Here is a 23,570-nt window from a genome sequence, read left to right as displayed (position 1 = left end):
AAATAACATAAACAATAAATAACAACAAGATGTGCTACTAAATAAATGCAATGGAGTGGGAACAGTGCAAAACAATCAGCATTAATTAGAGGCTAATTACTCTAAGAAGCATACATACCAGTAACATAGCAAATATAGCCAGCATAACCATCTATAACATTTACTGGCTTGTAAACGAACCTCTCTAACATTATCACATAGTAAAATGATTGCTTATTTCGATTTGCAATAAGACAAAACAGGAGACCACACATTATTATATGAACGAAACGAGTTGGTTTTGTCAGCAGCAATGAGTTCATATTTTGAAAACAGACAAACAGTATTCCACCAAGAGTTGTGATGGAGAGACGAGAAGTCCTTCCAGTTTGCCAGAATAGATTTAAATGCAATGAGTAATAAACATTTAAGCAAACGGGTTTCATATTTGTCTAGTTGACTCTTCTGTAGAGCACTTGCCCCATAAATAACAATAGCAAACGAAAGTTCTTCACATATAGGTAATATCTGACATATTGTAAGCCAAACATCCGACCAAAACGTTCTCAACATGGAACAGTAATAAATCATGTGATCTAAAGTGCCCATAGCATCCAGACAGGACCAACATTTATTTGAATTCTCAGATCCTATTTTAGATAATTTGAATGGGGTCCAATACGCTCGGTGATATAGAAAGAGAACATTATGTAGTATGGCAGACGACTTCAAAGCCTTAAAGGAAGACAGCCAAATCTCTTCCCAATTATACAGTCCAATGGGTGTCGATGTATCAATGGCCCAGATATCATACAGAGCCTGAGGTGGTAGAAACTTGTGTTTATGAAGTAATTTGTACCAAGCTGATGCCTGACTTCTACCGGAAGAGATCAGTTCCGTCCATTGAAGTAAAGTCGGTAGTGCAGTATCCAGAGTTTTCTTCTTAAGATAGGTTGAAATACAATGGCGCAACTGTAACCATTGATAATAGTGAGACGCATTCAAATCATATTCTCTGGCCAATATATCAAAATTCAAGAAGTTAAGATCAGCTAGTAGTTGTTTTATGGACCAAACACCCTTCCTTCTCCACGACTTCCATTCCATATACTGACCTTGAATTTGCAGGGAAGGATTATGCCACAGAGGAGAACTGGTGGTATCATTCCACTTCACAGATGCTATAGAATCCAGTTCTAAAAGAGCAGCTTTAGTAGAGGAAAGGATTATATTATCATGAAATTTACGTTTCACTGAAGCAAATGGAGCATACATAAAGTGTTCCTCAGGAATTAGTGCATGTTCCAGTTTCAACCACGCAGGCATATGTGTTTCAGGAGGATCTTTAAGCCAGAGAGAACCTTGTCTGCACAAAAAGGCTAAGTGGTAGTCATATAGGCTAGGGAAGTTAACCCCTCCATTATCTTTAGTGCATTTTAATTTCTTCAAAGCAATGCGAGGAGTCTTGTTGTTCCAAAGAAACTTGACTAAAGCAGACTCGAATTTTTTGTAGGTCGCGATAGGGAAAAGAAAAGGAATCATAGACAAAACATATGTGATTTTAGGAACCAGAACCATCTTTATAGAATCTAATCGACCCCACCATGATAATTTCAAGGGTGACCATTTAGAGGTAACATTAGTAATGATATCTATGATGTAATTTATATTATATTCCTGAATTTCCTCAATAGATGGTCCAAAGTATACCCCTAAATATTTCAATTTATTTGGTGTGAATTTGAGATCTAATTCACGTACTTCAGCACCACAAGGTATTCCAGAGAGCGGCATGACCTCTGTTTTAGTCGGGTTAAGTTTATATCCAGACACAGAAGAGTAGGCTCCAATCGTATGAAGAACAGCTGGTAAGGAGTCCAAATGTGTGTATAGTTGAATATCATCAGCGTAAGCTGAAATTTTGAAAGTTAAATCTTCTATTTGAAATCCGCTGATGGAGGAGTTCGCCCTGATGGCAAGTAGAAGAGGCTCCAGGGCCACATTAAACAGTAGAGGTGATAAGGGACAACCTTGCCTTGTACCTCTCGATGGAGAAAAAGCATCAGAAAAAACTCCATTAATTCTGAGCCAAGTAGTTGGATGAGAGTACAGCACCTTTAACATTCGTATGAATGTGCCTCGAAAGCCAAACCACGATAAGACTTTAAACATGAATGACCATTCCACACGGTCAAAAGCCTTTTCCGCATCTAGAGCCATGGCAACATATGGTGTCTCAGATTTAGAAGCTTGAGATACAATGTGAGAGAAAAGTCGAGAGTTATCACTTGCAAGACGGCCCTTCATAAATCCATTTTGGTCCGCATGGATCACTTTAGGTAGCACAAGTTGTAGTCTAGAAGCCAGAGCTTTCGCATAAATCTTGGCATCGACATTTATTAGTGACAAAGGTCTGTAATGTTGAACAAATAACGGATCCTTATCCGGTTTCAGTAGAACAATAATCACTGCTTCCGTGATGGAGCCCATCGCCTCACCTTGGTCAATGACATGGTTCAAATAGGAAAGAAGCACTGGTAGTAGAGTCTCTTGAAAGGCTACATAAAATTCTACTGAAAGGCCATCCGGTCCTGGAGCTTTGCGTTTAGCCATGGTGTTCAATGCATCCTTGAGATTATCCAGTTCAAGTGGCGAAGATAAAATTTGGTCATCATCCTCATCCAGCTTAGGACCATCCAGTTTTGAGAGATACTCATCTATTAGCGAAGAAGATGGGTTTTCTGATCGATATAAATCTTGGTAGAAGAGAAGGAATTGCTGACAGACATCTCGATTAGATGTGAGTAGTTCATCAGTGTCTGATTTAATAGCTGGCATAGTTGTGCGTTCCATTTTCAGTTTCAGATATTGAGCTAGTTGGTGCCCAGCCTTATTAGACGTGGCATAATAATGCGATGCTTGAAGAAGAACCTCTGAGGCAGCAGCAGTGCTGAGCTTTAGATTATAATCATATCTTAATTTGTTTAATTCAATCTGAGTTCTTATGTCAGATAGATCAGCAATGTGAGCAGACTCTAAGGTAGTAATCTGAGTCTCTAGCAATTTCAGCTGCTTTTTGGATTCAGATTTTTTCCTGGCTGTATAGGCGATGATAATGCCTCTGATATAAGTTTTAAACGCATCCCATGTAATTTGCCATGAAGTCTCTTCTACCTTATTAATAGTAAAATATTCTTTAATATGAGTATTAATGATCTCGTTAAATAAAGGATCCAACAGCAAAGATGAATTAAATCTCCATGCTCCAGAAGTTTTCGGCAAAGCTACATCCACAAAGGCAATTGTAATTGAAGAGTGATCTGAAATAGAAATAGCTTGTATTTCAGAAGTATCCATCTTGCATACCAATGAATAACTTATCAAGAAGAAATCGATCCTCGAATAAGAAGTGTGTGGCGAGGAGAAAAATGTAAATGACTCAGCGCTTGGATGCTGCAAGCGCCATGGATCCACAAGCTTTAGTTTATATATAAGGTCCTGTAAGCTGAACCAAGACTTGGGCTTCTTATAAGTGGCCTTGGATTTTCTATCAATTTCCGGATTCAGTATTAGATTGAAGTCTCCACCCAGTATAAGTGGCTGGTGGCTGACAGTACTGATATCGTTAGCCAAGGTCTCAAAAAAGGAAGGGCAATCTTGATTAGGTGCATATATGTTGTAAATCTGAATCAAGCTATGGCCGACCTTCAGTTGAACTCTGAGCCATCGACCTTCCATATCATGAGATGAAGAGATAATGTTGATGTCCTGGCGGTTGCGAATCAATGTTATAACTCCATTCTTCCTGCCCACAGAAGGGGAGAACAACGGAACATGAGCCCATTTGGGAGCAACCTTAAGAGCTTCAGTGGCAGTAAGGTGAGTTTCTTGGTAGAACACAATATCTGGATTGTATTGTTCAGTGTAACGCAAGATTTTCAGCCTCTTTATTGGATTATGAAATCCTTTCACATTGAGAGAAAAACATGTTAATGTCATTTAAGTATAGTGAAAACAGATAGCATTGAGTTAGCAATTTGGCTAATACACAGCAATGGTACATATATGTATTTCCATATAGATACAAATAGCCCCTCCATAAGAATTAAAAATCTGAAATGCACATAAACAAATTTGAAATTCTGCAGTAGCACAGTAAACTGTAACAAACAGGTAAACGACACCATGGGTCAGAAAGCTGACAAGAGAGAAGCCCTAAACAGCAGGGCTCCAACAGACCAGGCATTATAATAATAAACAGCAGCACTGCAACACATGGGTATAACTGGTGCTGACAGCGTCAGCACAAGACAGATTAAATTGAACATAGTATACTACCAGCTGATTCAGGTTTTATCAATGGTGGTGGGCTTCACTGATTCAATAAAGTCTGCAAGGTCAGCAGGGTTAAGGAAGTCTTTTGTAGTGTTATTAAAGGTGACCCTCATGCGAGCTGGGTACAGCATGCCAAATTTGGCTCCCATATCTTTTAATTGAGGCCGATATGACAACAATGATTTTCTCTTCTTCGCTGTTTCTTTCGCCAGATCAGGAACAAATAATATTTTATTCCCTTCAAAAGTGACAGGAGAGTGCATCTTGGCATGTTGCATTATTTTAATAACCTGCTGATGTCGAAGGAGGGTGACTAAAATAGGCCTGGGATATTTCTTGTGAAATGTGTTGGGCTGCGGCAGCCTAAAAGCACAGTCAAAGTCAAGTTTGATATCATCATTCATTTGTAGAATTTGAGGAAGAAGAACCGCCAGAAATTCCACCAGGTCACACGCTTCCCGACCTTCCGGGAGACCCAAAAGACGGAAACTGGACCTACGTGCACGGTTGTCAGCATCTTCGATTGCACGCTCCAGTGCAGCCACGCGGTTCTGCTGTTTGAGTAGGGTTTTAATAGAGGACTCGGCTGCAGTGGTCCTGTTCTCCAAAAGGGCTGCCGTTGCCTGCGCTGTTGCAAATTCTTCCTTTAGTGCAGCGATATCAGTTTTCATGTCACTGATATCCTGCTTAGTGTCAACTAGAAGATCTTTAATCACGCGGAGCTCAGACAAAATGGCCGCCGTTGCAGACTCGTCTGCCTTAGCCCCGTCCGATTTCGCCGGCGATGAGGGTTCGGCGCTCTTGCGCTTACCGGGTTTGCTGGAAGCCATTGCCCTTCACTTAGGTAGCAAATGCGCTGCAGTAATCAGCCGTATTGATGCGTTTTCGAGCGAGTTTGAGCCTGGTCCGTCGGAGCTCGCGCTGTCGGCTGCCTACCTCATCGGGCTCACCAGCGCCCCCCAACTTAACATACTCATAACATTGGGTAAATAGGGAAGTGAAATACAAATCAACATAGTAAAGTAGAAACAAAAAGGGAAAGTAGAACAACCCTTAATTCATGATTTAAATACTTTACATCCCCATGGCTTAAACACAGAAATTGATTACAGTGTTTTCCTTCTTACAGGTTGTTTCCTTCTCCATGTTTCAGCGCAAATGCAATTGTCCTAACATACCTATTTGTCTCCTCAGTCTGCACCATATCACATATACTCTTCCTTTCTTGTTTGTCCCTTGCTCCCCTTCTTTTCCCTTTTCTCTGGTAGCCAGTTGTCACCACCCTCTTTATCTTCTTTACCGTGTTTCTCTCTCCTTGTCTATGCATTCATCAGAGATTTTATTTTTAACTTTCAAACGTTTTGCTCTGACTCTTTTCTGTTTTGAAGTTCACCAAGAGCATTTCAATCCAATAATCCACACTCTTTTTTTGTTTCCCTCCTTCCCCCCCACCTGTTTTATTATTTGCATTTTGGTTCATCGATACAAATTTTTGCCATTTGCAGGTCAGCCCCTTTTTTACAGTGTTATGAGTTTTTATTCACACATTGGACTTTACTTTTTCACAGTTTTATTTATGTTTGGTTTCAACATGCTGCCCTTTTTTTCTGGGTTTTTTCCCCCGTGCTCAAATTTACATCCTATTTTTTTATGATTTCTGACAATTTGATCTTAAATGAGATGGTCATGTGACCTCATTTCAGAGTTTTTCTTCATTTATCATTTCCTATTTATGACTTTCATTTGGCTTTTTTTTTACTTTTAATTGTCTTTTAATACAGAAATATGTTTTATCATTCACTTTGACACACTCATGTGACCTTTTCCAGGCTGTTGTTTAAACCCACTCTAGCTTTGCGCCATTTTTAGTTTTGTTTTTCTGCTCCAGGTACGAGCCTTCCTCCTTATTCATTTACTTCCAAGCAATATTCTGGTCCATTTTTTTTGCAACTGGGCTCTTTTTCTAAGCATTCTGCCTCTCTTTTTTTTTTTTTTAGCAGTTGTTTCAGCGAAGGTATTTTTTTCAAACAGTTTCTCTTCGGGTCTGTCTCTAATTCACACAAAGCACTTGCTTCCGATATTAGTACTTTGTTTGGTATCCCCTCTGCTTTTCATTGCAGTGTTTGTTTTTCAGCTCCTCCACCTTGGTCTCATGGTTTGGCTGCCCTATGCAGTCTTCTCAGTGTCTTAAGGGTGGCGGTCTTTATTGCTTTATTTCTCTGTTTTGAATCCTTCTCTCTTTTATCATATCCCTATTTTCAGTTCTATGTTATTTTAAAAGGATCTATTTTGTGTTTGACATAGATTTTTCAGCCTTTTTTTCCCCTCTGTATTATGGTTGGTTTGGTTTATTAATGATGATATGATTTAGAATGTTATTTATTTATGATTTTGGTTACTAAGGGCTCCTTTTACAAAGATGCGCCAGCGTTTTCAGCGCACGCACCGGATTAGTGCACGCTTTAGTGTGCGCTAGCTGAAAAATTACTGCCTGCTTAAAAGGAGGCGGTAGTGGCCAGCGTGCGCGGCATCGCGCTAAAACCGCTAGTGCACCTTTAAAAGGAGCCCTAAGTCTTCCATTATTGATTTGTTACATACACATTTGCTATGATCTTGTTTATCATTTGGTATAATATCTTATTTAAAACTTTATGCCACAACACTAGTTGTCTTTAAACGTTGAGATTTTGCCTCATGTAGTCCCCTTTTTTGGTATTGTCTTCTTTTGGGTGGGGTTTTAGCTATATATTTCTATTATTTATATGTACCCTATTATGTATTTGGTTTTATATGGTTTACATAATGACTTGAGATTTCATACATATATATGTTGCTTATATGCTTTTTATATATAACCCTATACTTTGAGTATCTTATGACATAGCATTATGGGCTTTTATGTGTTTCAGTTTTACCTAAAACACTTACGCTTTTGGATATATGCTTTCATTCATTTGGATATTCTTTTGTTTTTGTTTTATATGCTTCTACTGATGCATTATTTATATGTTTTTATGCATTTTGTTCTAATGTGTTTTACAATTATGATCATGTTTTAATGTATATGTATTTTTTTATGTAATGTATTTAATTTTTTCTATATGTTATAACTCTTTTTATAGTGTCCCCTGAAGAAGGCACTTTTAAATGTCAAAACCGGGATCCTTGTTGGGACCTATTATTTCTAATACAGACTTTTTTTGGTTGTTAAGCCATCCAACTTGCCTTTTTTGTTGTTTCGGGCTTATGATTTGGACATTATTCTGCAATAATGGAACACTGTGCAAATGTCCAGGACAAAAATAGGGCAGTTTTGTCTAGACCTGTTTCAATAACAACTAAGTGCCAAAAAGTGCCCAAACTGACCAGATGACCACAGGAGGGATAAAAGTATGACACTTCATTAATCCCCAAGTAGTTACTGACCCCCTTCCCACCCTCCTTTGAAGGTGCTAGTACATACCAGGCTGTATGACAGCGGCGGATGCAGTGGACTGTAGAGAAGAGGATCCAAGCCCATATCGCACCCTAACTGGTACACTTGAGATGGAAAGTTTGAGAGCCCCAACAGCCACAAAATACCTACTGAACCCACATATAGGTTCCATTTGCAGATATAAGAAGGCTATTGTTATTCCTGTAGGGCTCACCCTACAATATAATGGGGTTATGATGTGATGCGTACCTGGGACCTTTTATGTAAAATTCACTGTAGTGCCCCCTAGGCCATCCTATTGCTCTACTGGGATGTCTGTGTGGTCTATCTAGTAAGGCTGCTGGCCTCCAGACCTTCCAATTGCTTATTTTTGTGTGTTTTTCCCTTGGTGTTTTTTATTTGAAAATGGCCCTTAAAGAAGGACACAGTAAGTACAAAAACTTCTATAATAGGGACATTTTTGAACCAAAAAGAAAGACACTTTCTGGTTTGAAAATGACCATGTTTGGCACTGGAATTTTGGAATTTTTTTGCAAAATGTCCAAAATTGGATTTGGATGTCATATCAAAAATTCCCCTCTATATTGCACATACGATTAAGTCTAGCTTGAAAACATATTATTCCCCTTGGGATGAAAAATAAGGGAAACTAGGCCTCAACCTCATTTCCTTCTGGAGATCCTTCATGGTTTCTTCTCCATGGTGCCAAACCTAGTTTTTTTGGGGGGATACAAAGATTGGGTAAAGATTCTCTTAAATACTATTTTAAATTTAGGCCTATGACTGCATTCCATTCTGAGGTTTGAAAGCCCATGACAGTTTTTGCTAGTTTGGAAATGTTCCAGCGTAACCCCTATTTGCTCATTTTGCAGAACATATCTTGAGGAGGAACTGACCAAGGCTCGTGGGAAACCAAAATTACGCAAGGACATGTATAAAAAAATGATTGAAGTGGACCCTGGGGCACCCACAGATGAGGAGAATACCCAGCAGGCTGTGACCAAACCACGATATATGCAGTGGAGAGAGACCATCAGTTCAACTGCTACATTGGGCTTTAGGATTGAGGGGATAAAGGTAGGCAAATCATTCCGTAGAAAGGTTGTCTTGCATTTCCTTTAGTCACCTGTTCTATTGTACAGGCTATTCTGCTATTCTTAAGTCTGCAGTTTATTTGACAAAGCTATTTTGGGGCTGGCAAGCTGAGTTTGCAGTCCCGTGTTACCAGGGAATCGGCTCTTCAGGAGATACGATGGGCTCCTTTTATGAAGGTGCGCTAGCGTTTTTAGCGCACTCGCCGGATTAGCGCACCCTAGCTGAAAACTACCACCTGCTGAAGAGGAGGCGGTAGCGGCTAGCGTGCGGGGCATTTTAGCGCACACTATTCCGCGCGTTAAGGCCCTAACGCACCTTCGTTAAAGGAGCCCTATATGTTAACATAAGCTATTTTGGATTTTAAATTTGGGGGCTCTTTTATTAAGTTGCATTAGGTGCTTACACGTGTCTAATGCAGCAAAAATGATTTAGTGCAGAATGTGCTAAAGTGCTCCATGTTAGTATTGCCATTTGTGTGTGTGCTAAGCGCATAGTAAGTATTTTAAAAATTATTTTTATAGGGGCCAGGACAGAGAATGGGCATGGATGTGCTAATCAGCTAGCTCGCTGAGCTCACCAGTATGTTAACTAGTTAGCATATTCATAACGCAGGAGCCCTTAGTGCCTCCTAAATAGGAGGTGGCATGTGCTTCTGTGGTAATTTCTTTCATTGGTCGTGCGCTAATGCTAACATTAGCTCAGAGCCATAAATAAAGCAAATAGGAAAAAGTCCTTTATGACAACCACACTAGAAATGGGCTTAGTGCACAGAAAAGACCCACTTAAGGATGCGTGAAGCCTTTTTCTTAGCACAGTTTAGTAAAAAGGGCCCCTTGGTTGTTTAGAAATGAACCTTTGGATGGCCAGTGAATAATTTCAAACACAACCTTTAGTGACTATTAAGATTCCTTCTTTAGTCAAGAAGAATCACATGAGGCCAAAGCCCTTATAGAGGGGAAAAGAGAATAGGAGCAGGAATAGGAGCTGTGAGAAGATCTGCTAAGAAGTAAAGAAAATTCCGCTCTTCATATATGAGCACAAGAGTTTTTTCGTCCAAATCACGCTGTAACCAGTTCTTTGGCATTTGAGCTGTTTATACCTCTTGTTGGGTTCCTTGAAAAAGATCCTTGAAACACGGTCCATGTCGGGACCTGTTAAGATATCCACAAGCTAAATGGGAACTCTTTCTCATTTCTTTGCCTTTGAAAAACATATTTATTGTTTGAATAGCACGTTTATTTAAATTCTTCACCTAAGTCATGCACAGTGATGGGACGGTGGGTTCGACTATAGGGGCCAAGACTCTTGGTCGGGCCACCCTATTCTGAGTGTATGTGAAAACTTTACTCACTTGTTTTTCAAGCTTCAAATTTAAATTATTGATCTTGTAGTAAGAAGTCTTTTTCAAGCAGTATCTTAGTTCATTTTTTGACTTCTTAGGCTTTTAATATTTTGATACAGCATACCTCCCTATTACCTTTTTGTGACTGATGATGATAAGTTGTCACATATTTCTTCCAGTGCTTCTTTTCTCTCCAAAGTGAGAGACTGCTTGAGTAGTGGTTGATTCATATAGTGTGTCTGAATATTTTGCAAGCTGTAGGTCCATTTTGACCATCACTTTTTTGACATGTAGCATCACAAGGTGTCTGTGCTATATCTGTCATCATTGGACTGTACACAGCAGCTAAGTTCTTGAGCTGTTATGTGTCTCTGACTGTCACAATATCACATATTCCTCTCTCAATCTCACTATCCCACCTTATATCAAGCAGCCTTAGAGGTTTCCAGCGTAGGTTGGTAAGGCGAGTGCTCTGAGTGTTGGAGTATCCACCATGCCGGCTTGCACAAAAAAATCTCCAGCACAGCTTCATAAAAGGTGCCCTATTAGTCTGTCTAATGGGATCCTCTGTTGCCGATTCCAGCTTACACTGACCTACTTCCTTCTTTGGTCCCAGAAGACTGTTGAGAGTTATCAGAGCAGGCGGAACTGAAATGAACTCTGGTTGAAGGGAAAAGCAAGTGCATCTCGAGTGAATTTAATTAGTTGTACAGATTATGACACTTCACAGCTTTGAAAATGCATTGTTAAGGTATCAGTTTTAATCACAAGTAGTCACTATATCAGTAAAATGATTGGGTTTGATATTCAGCCAGCAGCATTTTGTTGACTTGTCATCGGCATTATACCCAGAAATCCAATGCTGTGTCATGTCCTAGCTCCTACATTGAATTTTTGGGTATACAGAACTGATATACGGCACTTAACAGCTATGAAGAACAACATAAATGCAGGACCGAGTTATATGCGGCCCTGTTTATGTGATTATCTTAGCCAATTAAATGATGAAAAATCGGCACTTCACCAACTAAGTGCCAACTTTACTCCCTGGAGCACCCACAAATAGCTAGTTTTGGCTTGGATGCTAGCAGGGAATTTTCATGACACTATCTGGTTAAGTGCCACTGAAAATGCCTGGTTAGCCCTTGTCAGCCCTCTCCTGGCTATTTAAATCGTTTTGAACATTGGGCCCATTGTTTTTTTGGTAAACTCACTGTAAAATGCCTTGATTAGAAACAGAAGTACTGATACATAGTTGCTAGCAGTGCTCAGGCCTTCTGATGAAAAGTAGAGTACTCAGGACAGTATTTGGATATCACCAACAACAATAGGTCATGCTCTCTGTCTCTAGCAGTATTCAAATCCAAGCTAAAACCCCACTTTTGATTCTGCTTTCAACTCTTAACTATTATTCACTGTAAGAAACCTATACCCATTGTATCATTCCTTCTACCAGAAACTCCCAACCCTGAGATGTCTTGTGTCTGTCCAAATTAGATTGTAAGCTCTTCTGAGCAGGGACCGTCTATTGAATGTTAAATGTACAGCGCTAAGTACACCTTTCAGTGCTATAGAAATGATAAATAGTAGTGGTAACACAATAATTAAAGCAAAACTACTCATAATTTTGTTTTGAAATTGGCGCCAGCGAGTTGAAATTACTCTTGAAGTTTGCATGGGTACTGTTTGAATATTCCCTCCAAAGTAACTTAAAAAGAATCCCCAAACCCAAAAATGTGCTGCCGATATAAACCAGGCTGTTTTTACTAAATTAAGGAGCAAAATAGTACAGTCTGTTTAGATTTTCATTAAATTTCTACATTTTATGAATAATGTTAGTATTCCCTTCTATCATAAATAATATTTGAAATTAAAGCAGTGTTTGATGGTGTGACAAAGTTTTTTTTGCTTCCTTCTTCACTTATATTTTCTCCATATTGCCCTCTCTCGTCCTCCCTCATAGCTTTACGTGGCCATAAATTAATGTGATAATCCATTAGAGAGAATAACCCACTGGAAAAAGCTGTGCCAGGATGTGTATATGCAGACATCTTAGCAGAAAGTGTTTACAGTCTAGACCTTGAGAATTATTTCTGACTTTATTGAAACCTAAGCTTGCAACCTTGCCTGAATCCCGCCCCTCTAACTCAGCAGGGTTGCATTCCCTTCTTGTGGCTCAGTTATGAGCTGCAGAACTCAGTGCATTCTGGGACACGTAGTTCGCCCCTACCCCCTTGGGGTTAGCACCCCCATGTCATTCTCTACTGTAGGTACTTTTAACATTTTTTTTTTCAGGTCATGCAGTAATGTTTGCATTAGCAACATGTTACATGAAAAAGGTTAATACAGGACTCAAAGTACTTGCCACCTCCTATTTAGGAGGCACTGAGGGAGAAATTTATCAGTGTTTGCTGCTTAGATGAATTATGTTACCACGATTTCTGGTAATATAATCCATTTTAACAGTAGCCCACATTGATAAATTTCCTCCTTACTGTTCCTATGTTAATTCCTCATTTTACTAGTTAGTGTGAACTAATACAAACACACTAGCTGGTTAAAGCTTCCATGCCCATTATTCCTCATGACATGCCTTCAGCAAAAAAAATGTTTAAAAAAATAGTTAATGAATGAGTTAGTATGCTCTGATAGGTAAACTGTCACAAAACGCTTTAATGCATTTTTCCATATGCCTTTATTTCCATGTGTTAGTGCTTAAAATGGTTTAGCAAAAGGGCTCCTTATAGAATTTCTCCGCTAGTGATAGATGGTGGATATCCTCTGGAACTGTAAGCATCATTATTTGAGCCTCTGGTAGGGGCAACAGCCCCATGAAGTTGAGCACTGTCTTAAGAGGTTTCCTAATAGCCTGAAGCAAAGCAGGTCTAAGCATAAGAGGCAAAGGGGATGGGACTTGAAATACCACTTTTTCTGTATGGTTTATACAATCAAAGCGGTTTACATGGGGCAATGAAGTGTTAAGTGACTTGCCCAGAATCACGAGGAGCTGCAATGGGAATTGAACTCGCAACCTGATGAGACAGCTGCTCTAACCACTAGGCCAGTGTTTCTCAAGTCGGTCCTGGAGTACTCCCTTGCCAGTCAGGTTTTCAGGATATCCACAATGAATATGCGTGAAAGAAATCTGCGTATAATGGAGGCAGTGTATGCAAACCAATCTTAGGCCTACTCATTGTGGATATCCTGAAAATCTGACTGGCAAGAGGGTACTCCAGGACCGACTTGAGAAACACTGCACTAGGCCACTCCTCCACAGAAGTGCTTATAAGTAGCTAGGCCAGTATCTAACAAAAACTGGAACAGGAACTGAAGATGGAGTTGGGAGCTTGTGAGATTTTAAAATGAAATTTGGAGTTTGCTCTATGACTGAAGCTATAGTGTGGGTTCAAATGTGAAATAAAGGCAGAGAAGAATAAGGTTGCAGTTAGGGTCACTAGATGTCTGGATTTACCTGACATGTCCTCTTTTTAGAGGACTGTCCGGATGTCTATCTATATTTGAAGAGTTTGTCTGGGTTTTCCTCTCCCTGGTCCCCCACCTACCTCTTTTGCTGAATATTTAACCTTCGGGCTGGTTGGTAGTGCATCAAGGTGAGCCTGCTGCCTTTGGCCTATCCTAGAAGCCTTCATTCTGCAGCTGTCCTGCCTACGCAGGAACAGGAAGTCACTGAAGGCTTCCTGGGCAGGCTGACGGCAGCAGGCTCAATTCGCTGTTGATATTATCCAGCCCTAAGATTAAATATTCGGCAGAGGAGGTAGGTGGGGAATAGGGAGGAGGCACTTGATTCTGGGATGGAGAGACAGAGAGCCCATGCTATTGGATCCTGCTGTGGGAGGAGAAATAGAAGCACCTACGTGGGAGGGGAGTTGGAGGGAGGGGAGTTGGAGGGAGGGTGGAGGAAGAGAGAAGCACTAAAAGAGTACAGAGAATGGGAAGGGAGACTAAGGGGTGAAAGGTGAGGGAGGAGCAGAGGTAAGATTGATGGGAGGCAGGGCAGGGGTAGGGCTGGTATAGATGGGGGCATGGTCATATGTCTTCTTTTTTCACTTCACAAATATGGTAACCATAGTTGCAGTCCTAGGCAAAACTGTTTTGGTTTATTTTTAGAAAAAAATTTGAATTTTTTTCATGACTTTCAGCTCATTTCACACATTCCTTTTAATTAAATATATAATGTTAACCCATCTCCAAACTTTAACAAGCACAAATCAGTTATGCATGTGTTGCTCATTTGTAGGTTAATGCATGCTGAATTAATTTTGTGTACTAAATTTTTCAGTCACGCTGACAAATTGAATGTGCATTCTTGGCAGCTACAATGATGGTTTCTAATGTCCTTGAAGAGGTGTTGAAATTAAGACTTAGAACTATGAGCTAGATCAGTGGTTCCCAAACCCTGTCCTGGGGGACCCCCAGCCAGTTGGGTTTTCAAGATATCCCTAATGAATATGCATGAGGGAGATTTGCATATAATGGAAGTGACAGGAATGCAAATCTCTCTCATGCATATTCATTAGGGATATCTTGAAAACCCGACTGGCTGGGGGTCCCCCAGGACAGGGTTTGGGAACCACTGAGCTAGATTCATAAAGGCCACAGGGTGATCGAAATCACACCCCCAACCGACCGCACGGATCGCTATCCAGTGATCCTGACACAAGCGCAGACCATCTGTAGATGGTCTGCGCATGCGCTGGCCCTCCGTGTCCAGCAGAGCTGGAAACTTTTTTGCTTTTTTTTTTTAACTTCGCAAACCTGTGGTTTTAACTTTCTTTAAACCCGCGGGTTAAAACCACAGGCTTGCACTGCGGGGAAGGGCAGGAGAGTCGGGGCAGAGAAGAGAAGAGAGTCGGGGTAGAGAAGAGCATAGAGTCGGGGCGGAGAGCAGGGCGGCAAGAGCGGAGAATCGGGGCAGAGAGCAGGGCAGTCGGAAAGGACTTGAGCAACTGGTCCTCTCCAGTTGCTTATTTTTTGATCAGCCAGCCCAGTCGATGTCCATCATTTTTTTTAGTGAATCGCTGCCTGCCTGTATTTTCATGCCATTCCCCCTCATTTGCATGCGCTGATCAGATCAGGTGCAGATACGCTCGGGAGGAAGGTTAGTGAATCGGGTCGGGGTCGCAAAGTGGTTGGGACATGATCAGTGGGCTTAGTGAATCTAGCCCTAAAAGTACCAGCTCTATGGGTACTTAAGCACAGAAATAAGTAAAACTCCTTCATTGTAGTCGAGTGGGGTGGGGGGAGAATAGATGTTGGGTGCTCCCTTTGCTTCTACAGATAAGAACATAAGAACATAAGAAGTTGCCTCCGCTGAGGCAGACCAGAGGTCCATCCTGCTCAGCGGTCCGCTCCCACGGTGGCCCATCAAGCCCATTGCCTGAGCAGTGGTATATATCTATCTGTACCCTTCAATCCCTTTTTCTTCCAGGAATCTATCCAAACCTTCTTTGAAACCATTTAATGTGTTCCTGTCTACCACAGCCTCTGGAAGCGCGTTCCATGTATCCACCACCCTCTGAGTGAAGAAGAACTTCCTAGCGTTTGTTCTAAACCTGTCCCCTTTCAGTTTCTCCGAGTGCCCCCTTGTACTTGTGGTGCCCCTTAATTTGAAAAATCTGTCCCTGTCTACTTTTTCTATGCCTTTCAGGATCTTGAAGAAATGAATACTATCATAAAGAAAAAAAATCCAATAGAAGTATAAGTTTAAAGATGTGCTGGAGGAGGGGGGTGGAAGAGGAAAATAACCCATCTGTGCTCATGAGCAGAATCTTTTGGAGAATGGGAAAGTCCCAGGCAGTACAGATTAGATGGCTCCAGAGTTCTGGCACTCAAAATATATAGAAGCACTCAAGGCAGATTTTTAGCTGTAGAAGTGTGCAAATTTATTTATATTTAAGGAGAAATCCAGTAGCCAAATTTAATATTTCTTTAACTGAAAAGAGAATTAGCAAACCTTCTCCCCTAAAAGGAAGCCTGCCTGGGCTAAATGATCCCTCCCATGTCCATGATAGTCTCTGTTCTAAAAGAGTTCCTGAAATGTAATTTGTCTTGAGATATAACAGAAAAAGGTGTCAGCCAAACTCATACTAAATAATGTTGTATGAGGAGGTGATTTTAAAAAATGCTCTGAGAAGCTTCTCGTTTCCTGTTTTCAAAATTGTTTTAAGTCTCCTGCAATGTGAGGGTTTCCCTTGTACCTCAGAACTCCCCTTGAGTTGTGAATACAGCATACGGTACAGCGCAACCACAACAGAAGAACCTTCTTTCAGCTGTAGGATGATCCGCAGTCAGACTTTCCACTCGCTGTTGAAAGAGTTGAATTTCATAACATTTTATTAGCCCAACAACCCTTCTGTAGGACAAAAACCTCAGAACCTGGGGGCTTAACCATAAACTTCTTTTATATATTAAGTTCAATAATTAATTATTTTTTTTAATTTTTATTTACGGTATGTGGGATTTTGTCTATGAATTTATGTGGTTGTTACATAAATGCATATGTTCTCTCTCTCTTTTTCAACTTAAGATGACTATGATGAAGTTACAGGGAAATACTTTTAAAACCAATTGGAGGAAATTTTTTTTCACTCAGAGAATAGTTAAGCTCTGGAACGCATTGCCAGAGGATGTGGTAAGAGCAGAGAGCGTAGATGGTTTTAAGAAAGGTATAGACAAGTTCCTGGAGGAAAAGTCCATAGTCTGTTATTGAGAGAGACACGGGGGAAGCCACTGCTTGCACTATATCGGTAGCATAGAATATTGCTACACCTTGGGTTTTGGCCAGGTACTAGTGACCTAGATTGGCCATCGTGAGAACGGGCTACTGGACTTGATGGACCATTGGTCTGTGTTTGTGCAGACTGGGATGATTCACTGCAGCTAGTTCATCACGGGATATTTCATTGCAACCGTGCTGAAATGGGCGTGCTGAATCATCCAGGAGAGAGTGGCTGGATCTGCCATGGGAGGGGAGTAGGTGTAGTTTAGGGGGCGTGGGGGTTATACTTTGAGAGGTATGGGGGCATCACCCCCCCTATACGAGGCCCCACAGAATTCCAGACACAACTTCCTGTTTGGAAACGGGATGCCTGAGAGGAACAGAAATCGTGATGGAGGGGATGGGGCACTGGAGAAGGAAAGCTAAGGGAATGGTGGTGGGTGACTTCAGGTAGAAGTTTGATGGGAGGAGATATGCTGGACCAGGGAGAGCAGAAGAGAGAGGCAGAGATGACAGGGACATGGGGAGGAAGACCAGCCATTGTAATTCTACGATGATTCAGCGCTGAAACGGCCATGCTGAACAGGCTGCGATGAAACAGTCACGATGAATCGTCCTAGACCCTGTTTTGTGAGCTTCTGTAGTCTCTACACATGGTACTTGTACTTTTTTTTGGGATAAGGGCAATTTTGGGAATTCTCATTAATACACTGATATAATAATAATAATAATAATAACAGCTTTTATACCGCAATACCGTGAAGTTCTATGTGGTTTACAGAAGATTAAGCATAGGTAACAAATTGAATTGACTTTAAGAGGGGAGGAAGAAAGAGAATTAATAGGACAGGAAATTCATTGTTGAGGAGAGAGAGATCAAAAGGACAAGTTAATCGCTATAGAGGGGAGAGAGAAGAGAGGATCAGTTGTCTAGATGCTTTAGGAACAAGTGTGTTTTTAGACGTTTCCTAAATTCCCCATAAGTAGTGGGCGAAAGCAATTGTTGTAGGTCTTTACCCCATGATGCTGCTTGGTGTGAGAGAAGGTGTTCATGGTGTTTTTTCAGTTTACAACCTCGAACTGGGGGGGAAACAAAATTGGAATGTGAGCTTCTCTTGTGTCTGTTGGCTGAGAAGAAGAAAAGGTCAGTTATGTATTTAGGGACAAGTCCGTGTAGTGCTTTAAAGCAGAAGCAGGCAAATTTAAACTTTACGCGCGCCGCCATTGGCAGCCAATGCAGCAGCCGGTAGTAGGGTGTCACGTGGTCAAACTTCCTCAGCCCAAAGATCAGTCTGACCGCTGCATTTTGCATCAATTGTAAACGTTGCATATTCTTTTGGGAAATTGCTAAATAAGCGATGTTACAGTAGTCAAGTAGACTTAGTACGAGGGATTGGACTAGGGTTCTGAATGCCGATGTATCGAAATAAGCTTTAATGGATCTGAGTTTCCAGAGAGTAAAGAATCCCTTTCTGATTAAGGAGTCTACCTGGTCTTTCATGGTTAGGCATTGATCCAAAGTTACACCTAGTATCTTAATGGTGGGCTGGATAGGGTAACTAAGTATATTGATACATAGTGGTGATTTGGTGTCAAGCGGATGTGGCGAAGCAACGAAGAAAGTTGTTTTTTCTGAATTAAGTTTGAGCCTAAAGTTTGCCATCCAGTGCTCCATCACGTTTATGGCTTCTGAAGCTTTGGGAATAGTTTCAGAGACAGAATTAGCGAATGGGATGATAATCGTAAAGTCATCTGCATAACTAAATAGTTTTATTCCCAGCTGGGTTAGCTGCGTGCCCAGTGAGGACATATAGACGTTGAAGAGCAATGGAGATAGTGGAGACCCTTGTGGCACACCGGATGGATTGCTCCAGGTGTTTGAAAGCTCATAATTAAAATGTAGTGCAAAATAGGTTAAGAGCCAAGTTAATTAGTCCATGTGACTAATTCAGAGCATGTCTGAACAACCCCCAGATTGTCATTAATTCATACTTGTTCACTTTTTTATCTTATAATGTTAAAATATTCTTTGTTCCAAGTTAACCCTGTTTCGAAATTTACCTCAGGCCATTAAAACTGTAAGGAAAGAAAATGCCAGCGAGTTTCTCAATCTTAACCTAATTTGTTATACATAGTAACATAGTAGATGACGGCAGATAAAGACCTGAATGGTCCATCCAGACTGCCCAACCTGATTCAATTTAAATTTTTTAATTTTTTTTTCTTAGCTATTTCTGGGCAAGAATCCAAAGCTCTACCCGGTACTGTACTTGGGTTCCTATTGCCGAAATCTCCGTTAACACCTACTCCAGCCCTTCTACACCCTCCCAGACATTGAAGCCCTCCCCAGAGATTTTGCTAATCAGGGGTGGGGGGTAGGGGGAAAGAATAGAGAAAAAAGTGTTCCTTTTGATGTAAAGCATAGGAAAAACCATCTGATCTACAGGTAAATTCACAGATCATCTAATTGATTTAATTTCTTATTTTTCATCAAGAAAGCTGATGGGACTTGCAACACAAAATTCAAGAGGACAAAAACACAGGAACAGGTCCTGCAGGTGTTCCTGGAATTCATTGAGGGAAACCAAAACATTCTGGTGAGTCTGTGAAGAATGACTAGAGAACATGGGTTTTTGACCCCTGTAGCCTGAGAAAATCTCTTTAGCGTGTTAAAAGTTATAGGTCTAGATGCACTAAACATAATCGCTGATACCGACTGGATCGCTGTTAGCCGATTCTCTGGCCGACTGTGAAAGAGTGATTGATGTACTAAAAAGATTACATGCAGATGATTCGCGTGAAGGTTCAAGTTTCTCTCATCTGATTAATCGGTGTGAGAGCGACTCTCACACATGCGCAAAGCTGGCAAAGGGAAGCCCGAGTAGCTGAGAGGCAGGGGAAGCCCCGAAAGCAGCCTCCTGCCACTCAGCTGTTTGGGGCAAGAAACCTTTTTTTCTAATGGATGGATGTATCTGCCCCATTAAAAAGAAAAGAAAAAAAGCCATCCCCAATGTCCTGGCACTGGGAACCAACCCCCCCCAGCAGTGAAAACAGCAGGAGGGATGTCCACTCCCTCCTGCCATGCTGTCCCCACTACCCCATGAGAGAAAATTGGCAGGAGGGATGCCCACTCCCTCTTGCCAACGGAGCCCCCCCCCGAACCATCCCCTACCCTCTTCCCTTTCTCCTGAAAAAAAGGCAGGATGGATGCCCATTCCCTCCTGCCACCAGATGCTCCCCAACCACCCCCCGCACCTTTGGTAGACATTGGTAGCTCCAGCTTTGAGGCCCGCCCATTGAAAATGATGGGCCTTCCCCTCCCTGGTGCACCATGTGATGTACAGGAGGAGCTTAAGGCCCTGATTAGCTCAGAAGCCTAAGGCCCTTTCCCTTGGGGAGCCAATCAGGGCCTTAGGCTCCTCCCTCTGTTCGGGGAGTGAGGGGGGATTCAGAGGAGCATCTGGTGGCAGGAGGGAGTAGGCAGCCCTCCTGCAAATTTTCTTTCATGGGGGTGGGTGGGTGGGAACAGCATGGCAGGAGGTAGTGGGCATCCCTCCTGCCAATTTTCTCTTGGGGGGGAGGATTCCTGGTGCTGCGTTCGGGGGTCGTTGGGGAGGGCCATCATCAGCGATGGGGGACTTTTTTTTTAATGGGACAGATATTTTGTGTGTGTTACACAAGCAAAATATCTGTGCCATTGAAAATAAATGAGAATTACCAGGCAGATCTGTCAGTAACACAGTTACTGATAGGTCTAGATTTGTCATTTCTTTCTTATAGCTAAACCCCTGTTTGATTTTGCATAGCCAAGCGATGTTAGTGCGTCAATCGCTTGGCTACTTTGCATGGATTTTAGATAATTTGAATGGCTGGATTGGAAAATGGGCAATCGAGGGTGAGCCGTTTTGTGAATCAGGTTGGTAAAATCAATCATCTCTAAAGCTGTGAAAACAGGTTTAGCGATGATCGCTGACTTTAGTGCATCTAGCCCATAGTCGGGCATGGTGTTTAACGAGATATCACTGACTGCTTATTCATTTATCCCATTCCCATTATGAATTTTAAATAGTCACCTAGCTTACTGATCAAGAAGTACCATTAGTGACATAGTGTCACTCTGTTAAGGTTACACTACTCCATAGAGTTAACAGGATAATATTAATAGATACTGCATTCCACTATTCTGTGAATATTATCCTAGTAACATTGGGCTAAATTCACTAAGGGCAAGGATTGGATCCGATCCGTGTCAAGGGAGCTGATTCACAAATCACCCCTCATGCAAATGAGGGCGATCGGAATAATGCCCCCAACCAAGTGTCCGGATCGCTCTGTAGCGATCCCGACGCATGCGCAGACCATCTGTAGATGGTCTGCGCATGCATTGAAGAGCAGAGACTTTTAAAAAAACTTGCGGGTTAAAACCACTGCTCGCACTGCAGGGGAAGGCCAGGGCAGCGCTTGGGGCAGAGAGCAGGAGAGTCAGGGGCAGAGCAGGCCGACAGGAGCAAATTGACAGAGAGTTGGGGCAGGGAGCAGGAGAGGAGATTTGAGGCAGAGCAGGCCGGCAGGAGAAAATTGGCAGAGAGTCAGGGCAGGGAGCAGGAGAGGAGATTCGGGGCAGAGCAGGCCGGCAGGAGAAAATCGTGACAGAGAGCAGAAGAGTTGGGGCAGAGAGCTGGAAAGTCGGGGTAGACAGCAGGCAGAGAGCAGGAGATGGCAGTTGGAAAGCAGTCGCTCGTTGCAGGGTTTTTGTTAGTGAATCGCTGCCTGCCTACATTTCAATGCTGTTCCCTCTCATTTGCATGCGCAGATCAGAGAAAGATCGGGACAGAGGTTAGTGAATTGGGTCGTGTCGGAAGGAAATTGGGTCGCAAACCGATCGGTACACTATCGATTTACTTAGTGAATCTAGCCCATTATCATTGTGCTCTGATGACTGGCAGAGTTTGTTAAATATAATAGATGCTGGCAGATATGGAACATTTGGCCCACCCATTCTGCCCAGTTTTCTTGCCTAAGGCTACATCAGACTGGACAATGTAACATATTCTGTATCTTATAATAAGTTTAATTAAAACATAAAGAAGCAGATCTCCCCCTACAAAAATAAACAAAACAAAAGAGAACATAAATCAAGTTAATTAAATGCATCAGTAAACAATCAAGGTTTATATCTCTTCATGAAAGACAAATAGACCCTAATCTCATTAGGAAGAGAACGCCAAGTCCAGGGCCATAGAAGACTTGTTTCCAAGTTTCAGCAAATTTAATTTGAGAGACTGCAGGACATCCGTGCCTTATTTGGAATATCTAAAAGAGATCATGTATACTCATACTATGTTACACTTTATTGGTTGAAGATGGAACGCAGTGTGCAATATAAATGATTGTTGTTAGTCTATTTGAGCTTGCATCAACTTGCAGCAAAATATTTAATAGATTGTATGTCTTCTTATGTGCCTTGGCGTACACTATGCTCTGCAGGACGAATTGGTGCCAACAGGAAAAGAGCTGCATATGGAAATAGTAAAATCAGGTGTGTTTTCATGTGCAGGTCCTGTTGAGTGCAACAGGCTTCCAGCTTACATCAGACAGCAGAGAGCTTTGTGTACTTTTAAGAAATTGCTGAAATGTCATTTATTCTGCAAGATGAAATATGGACCTCAATGGTTATGTATAATGACTTATGATATTTATGTTTTATTGTTCTGTAATATTTATTGTGTGAAGATGTAATTTGCCTTGTTAAAAGCGGACTATAAATAAACTATAAACTATTCCAACAAGAAGTCCTGTAATGTCATAAGAACTAAGTAGAAACATAGAAACATAGAAAATGGCGGCAGAAAAGGGCTATAGCCCACCAAGTCTGCCTATTCCAAGTATCCGCCCCCCTGAATTCACTCCCTTAAAGATCCCACGTGAGTATCCCATTTTCTCTTAAAGTAGCGAAGGTTTGTAAGACATCAGACTGAACCATTAGCCTGGCGGTTAATGGATTACAAATTTGGATCAGCCTGTTACAAATTTATTATTTGCCCACCAGTAATTTATTTAAGGTGATTTGGGGCCCACTGACATCTTATATTTCTTCACTATAGTAGGTCTTTGATTAGGAGTCAGTTTTTGTTTGTTTTCGTACACATCCAGGGAAGGGGAGGAGTGGGGGGATATTTCTGTCTTAATTTTGGTCTTTGAATATTTGTACTTGGGGGTGGGTGGGAAGATGGGAGGATATTATTAATTAGAATAGAGTAAGGTTTTTGCGAAAATCTATGTTTTTGTGTTTTATTGAAGAATCATTGGGTGGGTGGGAGAAAATGGTTGGTTATGAGTACTTGTAAGTTGAATGTGCTTTTATTGTATTATTACATGTTACATTTTTATGTATTGCACTATTGAAGTTTGGAAAATCAATAAAGATTAAAAAAAAAAATTATTATTTGGCTGCCACTGTCCATCAGCCTACCCTCTGCAGTAGACGTTCCTTCACATAGTTCCATTATCACTATCCCTAGAGCTTAGAGGGTAGCTTGCTTAAGGTCATAGAGGGGTGGGTGAAAAGGTAAAAACAGAACAGAAAGCAGTGTGTTCTTGCTTTCAGCTCTGTGCCACACACTACTAGTCTGTACTGCTGCTGA

General features: G+C 41.4%; 1 protein-coding gene across 1 annotated transcript in view; it reads left to right on the top strand.

Annotated features, from left to right (window-relative positions):
- The window catches only part of ITPKA (inositol-trisphosphate 3-kinase A), a 148,703-nt gene that overhangs the window by 107,835 nt on the left and 17,298 nt on the right, over window positions 1-23,570 (top strand). Inside the window, exons 4-5 of the mRNA XM_033950843.1 lie at window positions 8,623-8,827; window positions 19,422-19,523. Coding sequence (XP_033806734.1) covers window positions 8,623-8,827; window positions 19,422-19,523 — 307 coding nt within the window. The remainder of the gene's footprint in view (window positions 1-8,622; window positions 8,828-19,421; window positions 19,524-23,570) is intronic.

Source organism: Geotrypetes seraphini, chromosome 7, assembly GCF_902459505.1.
Source record: "Geotrypetes seraphini chromosome 7, aGeoSer1.1, whole genome shotgun sequence".
Taxonomy (NCBI): Eukaryota; Metazoa; Chordata; class Amphibia; order Gymnophiona; family Dermophiidae; genus Geotrypetes; species Geotrypetes seraphini.
Note: the sequence above shows the minus strand (reverse complement) of the source record. Positions and strands in the feature narration are given on the sequence as shown.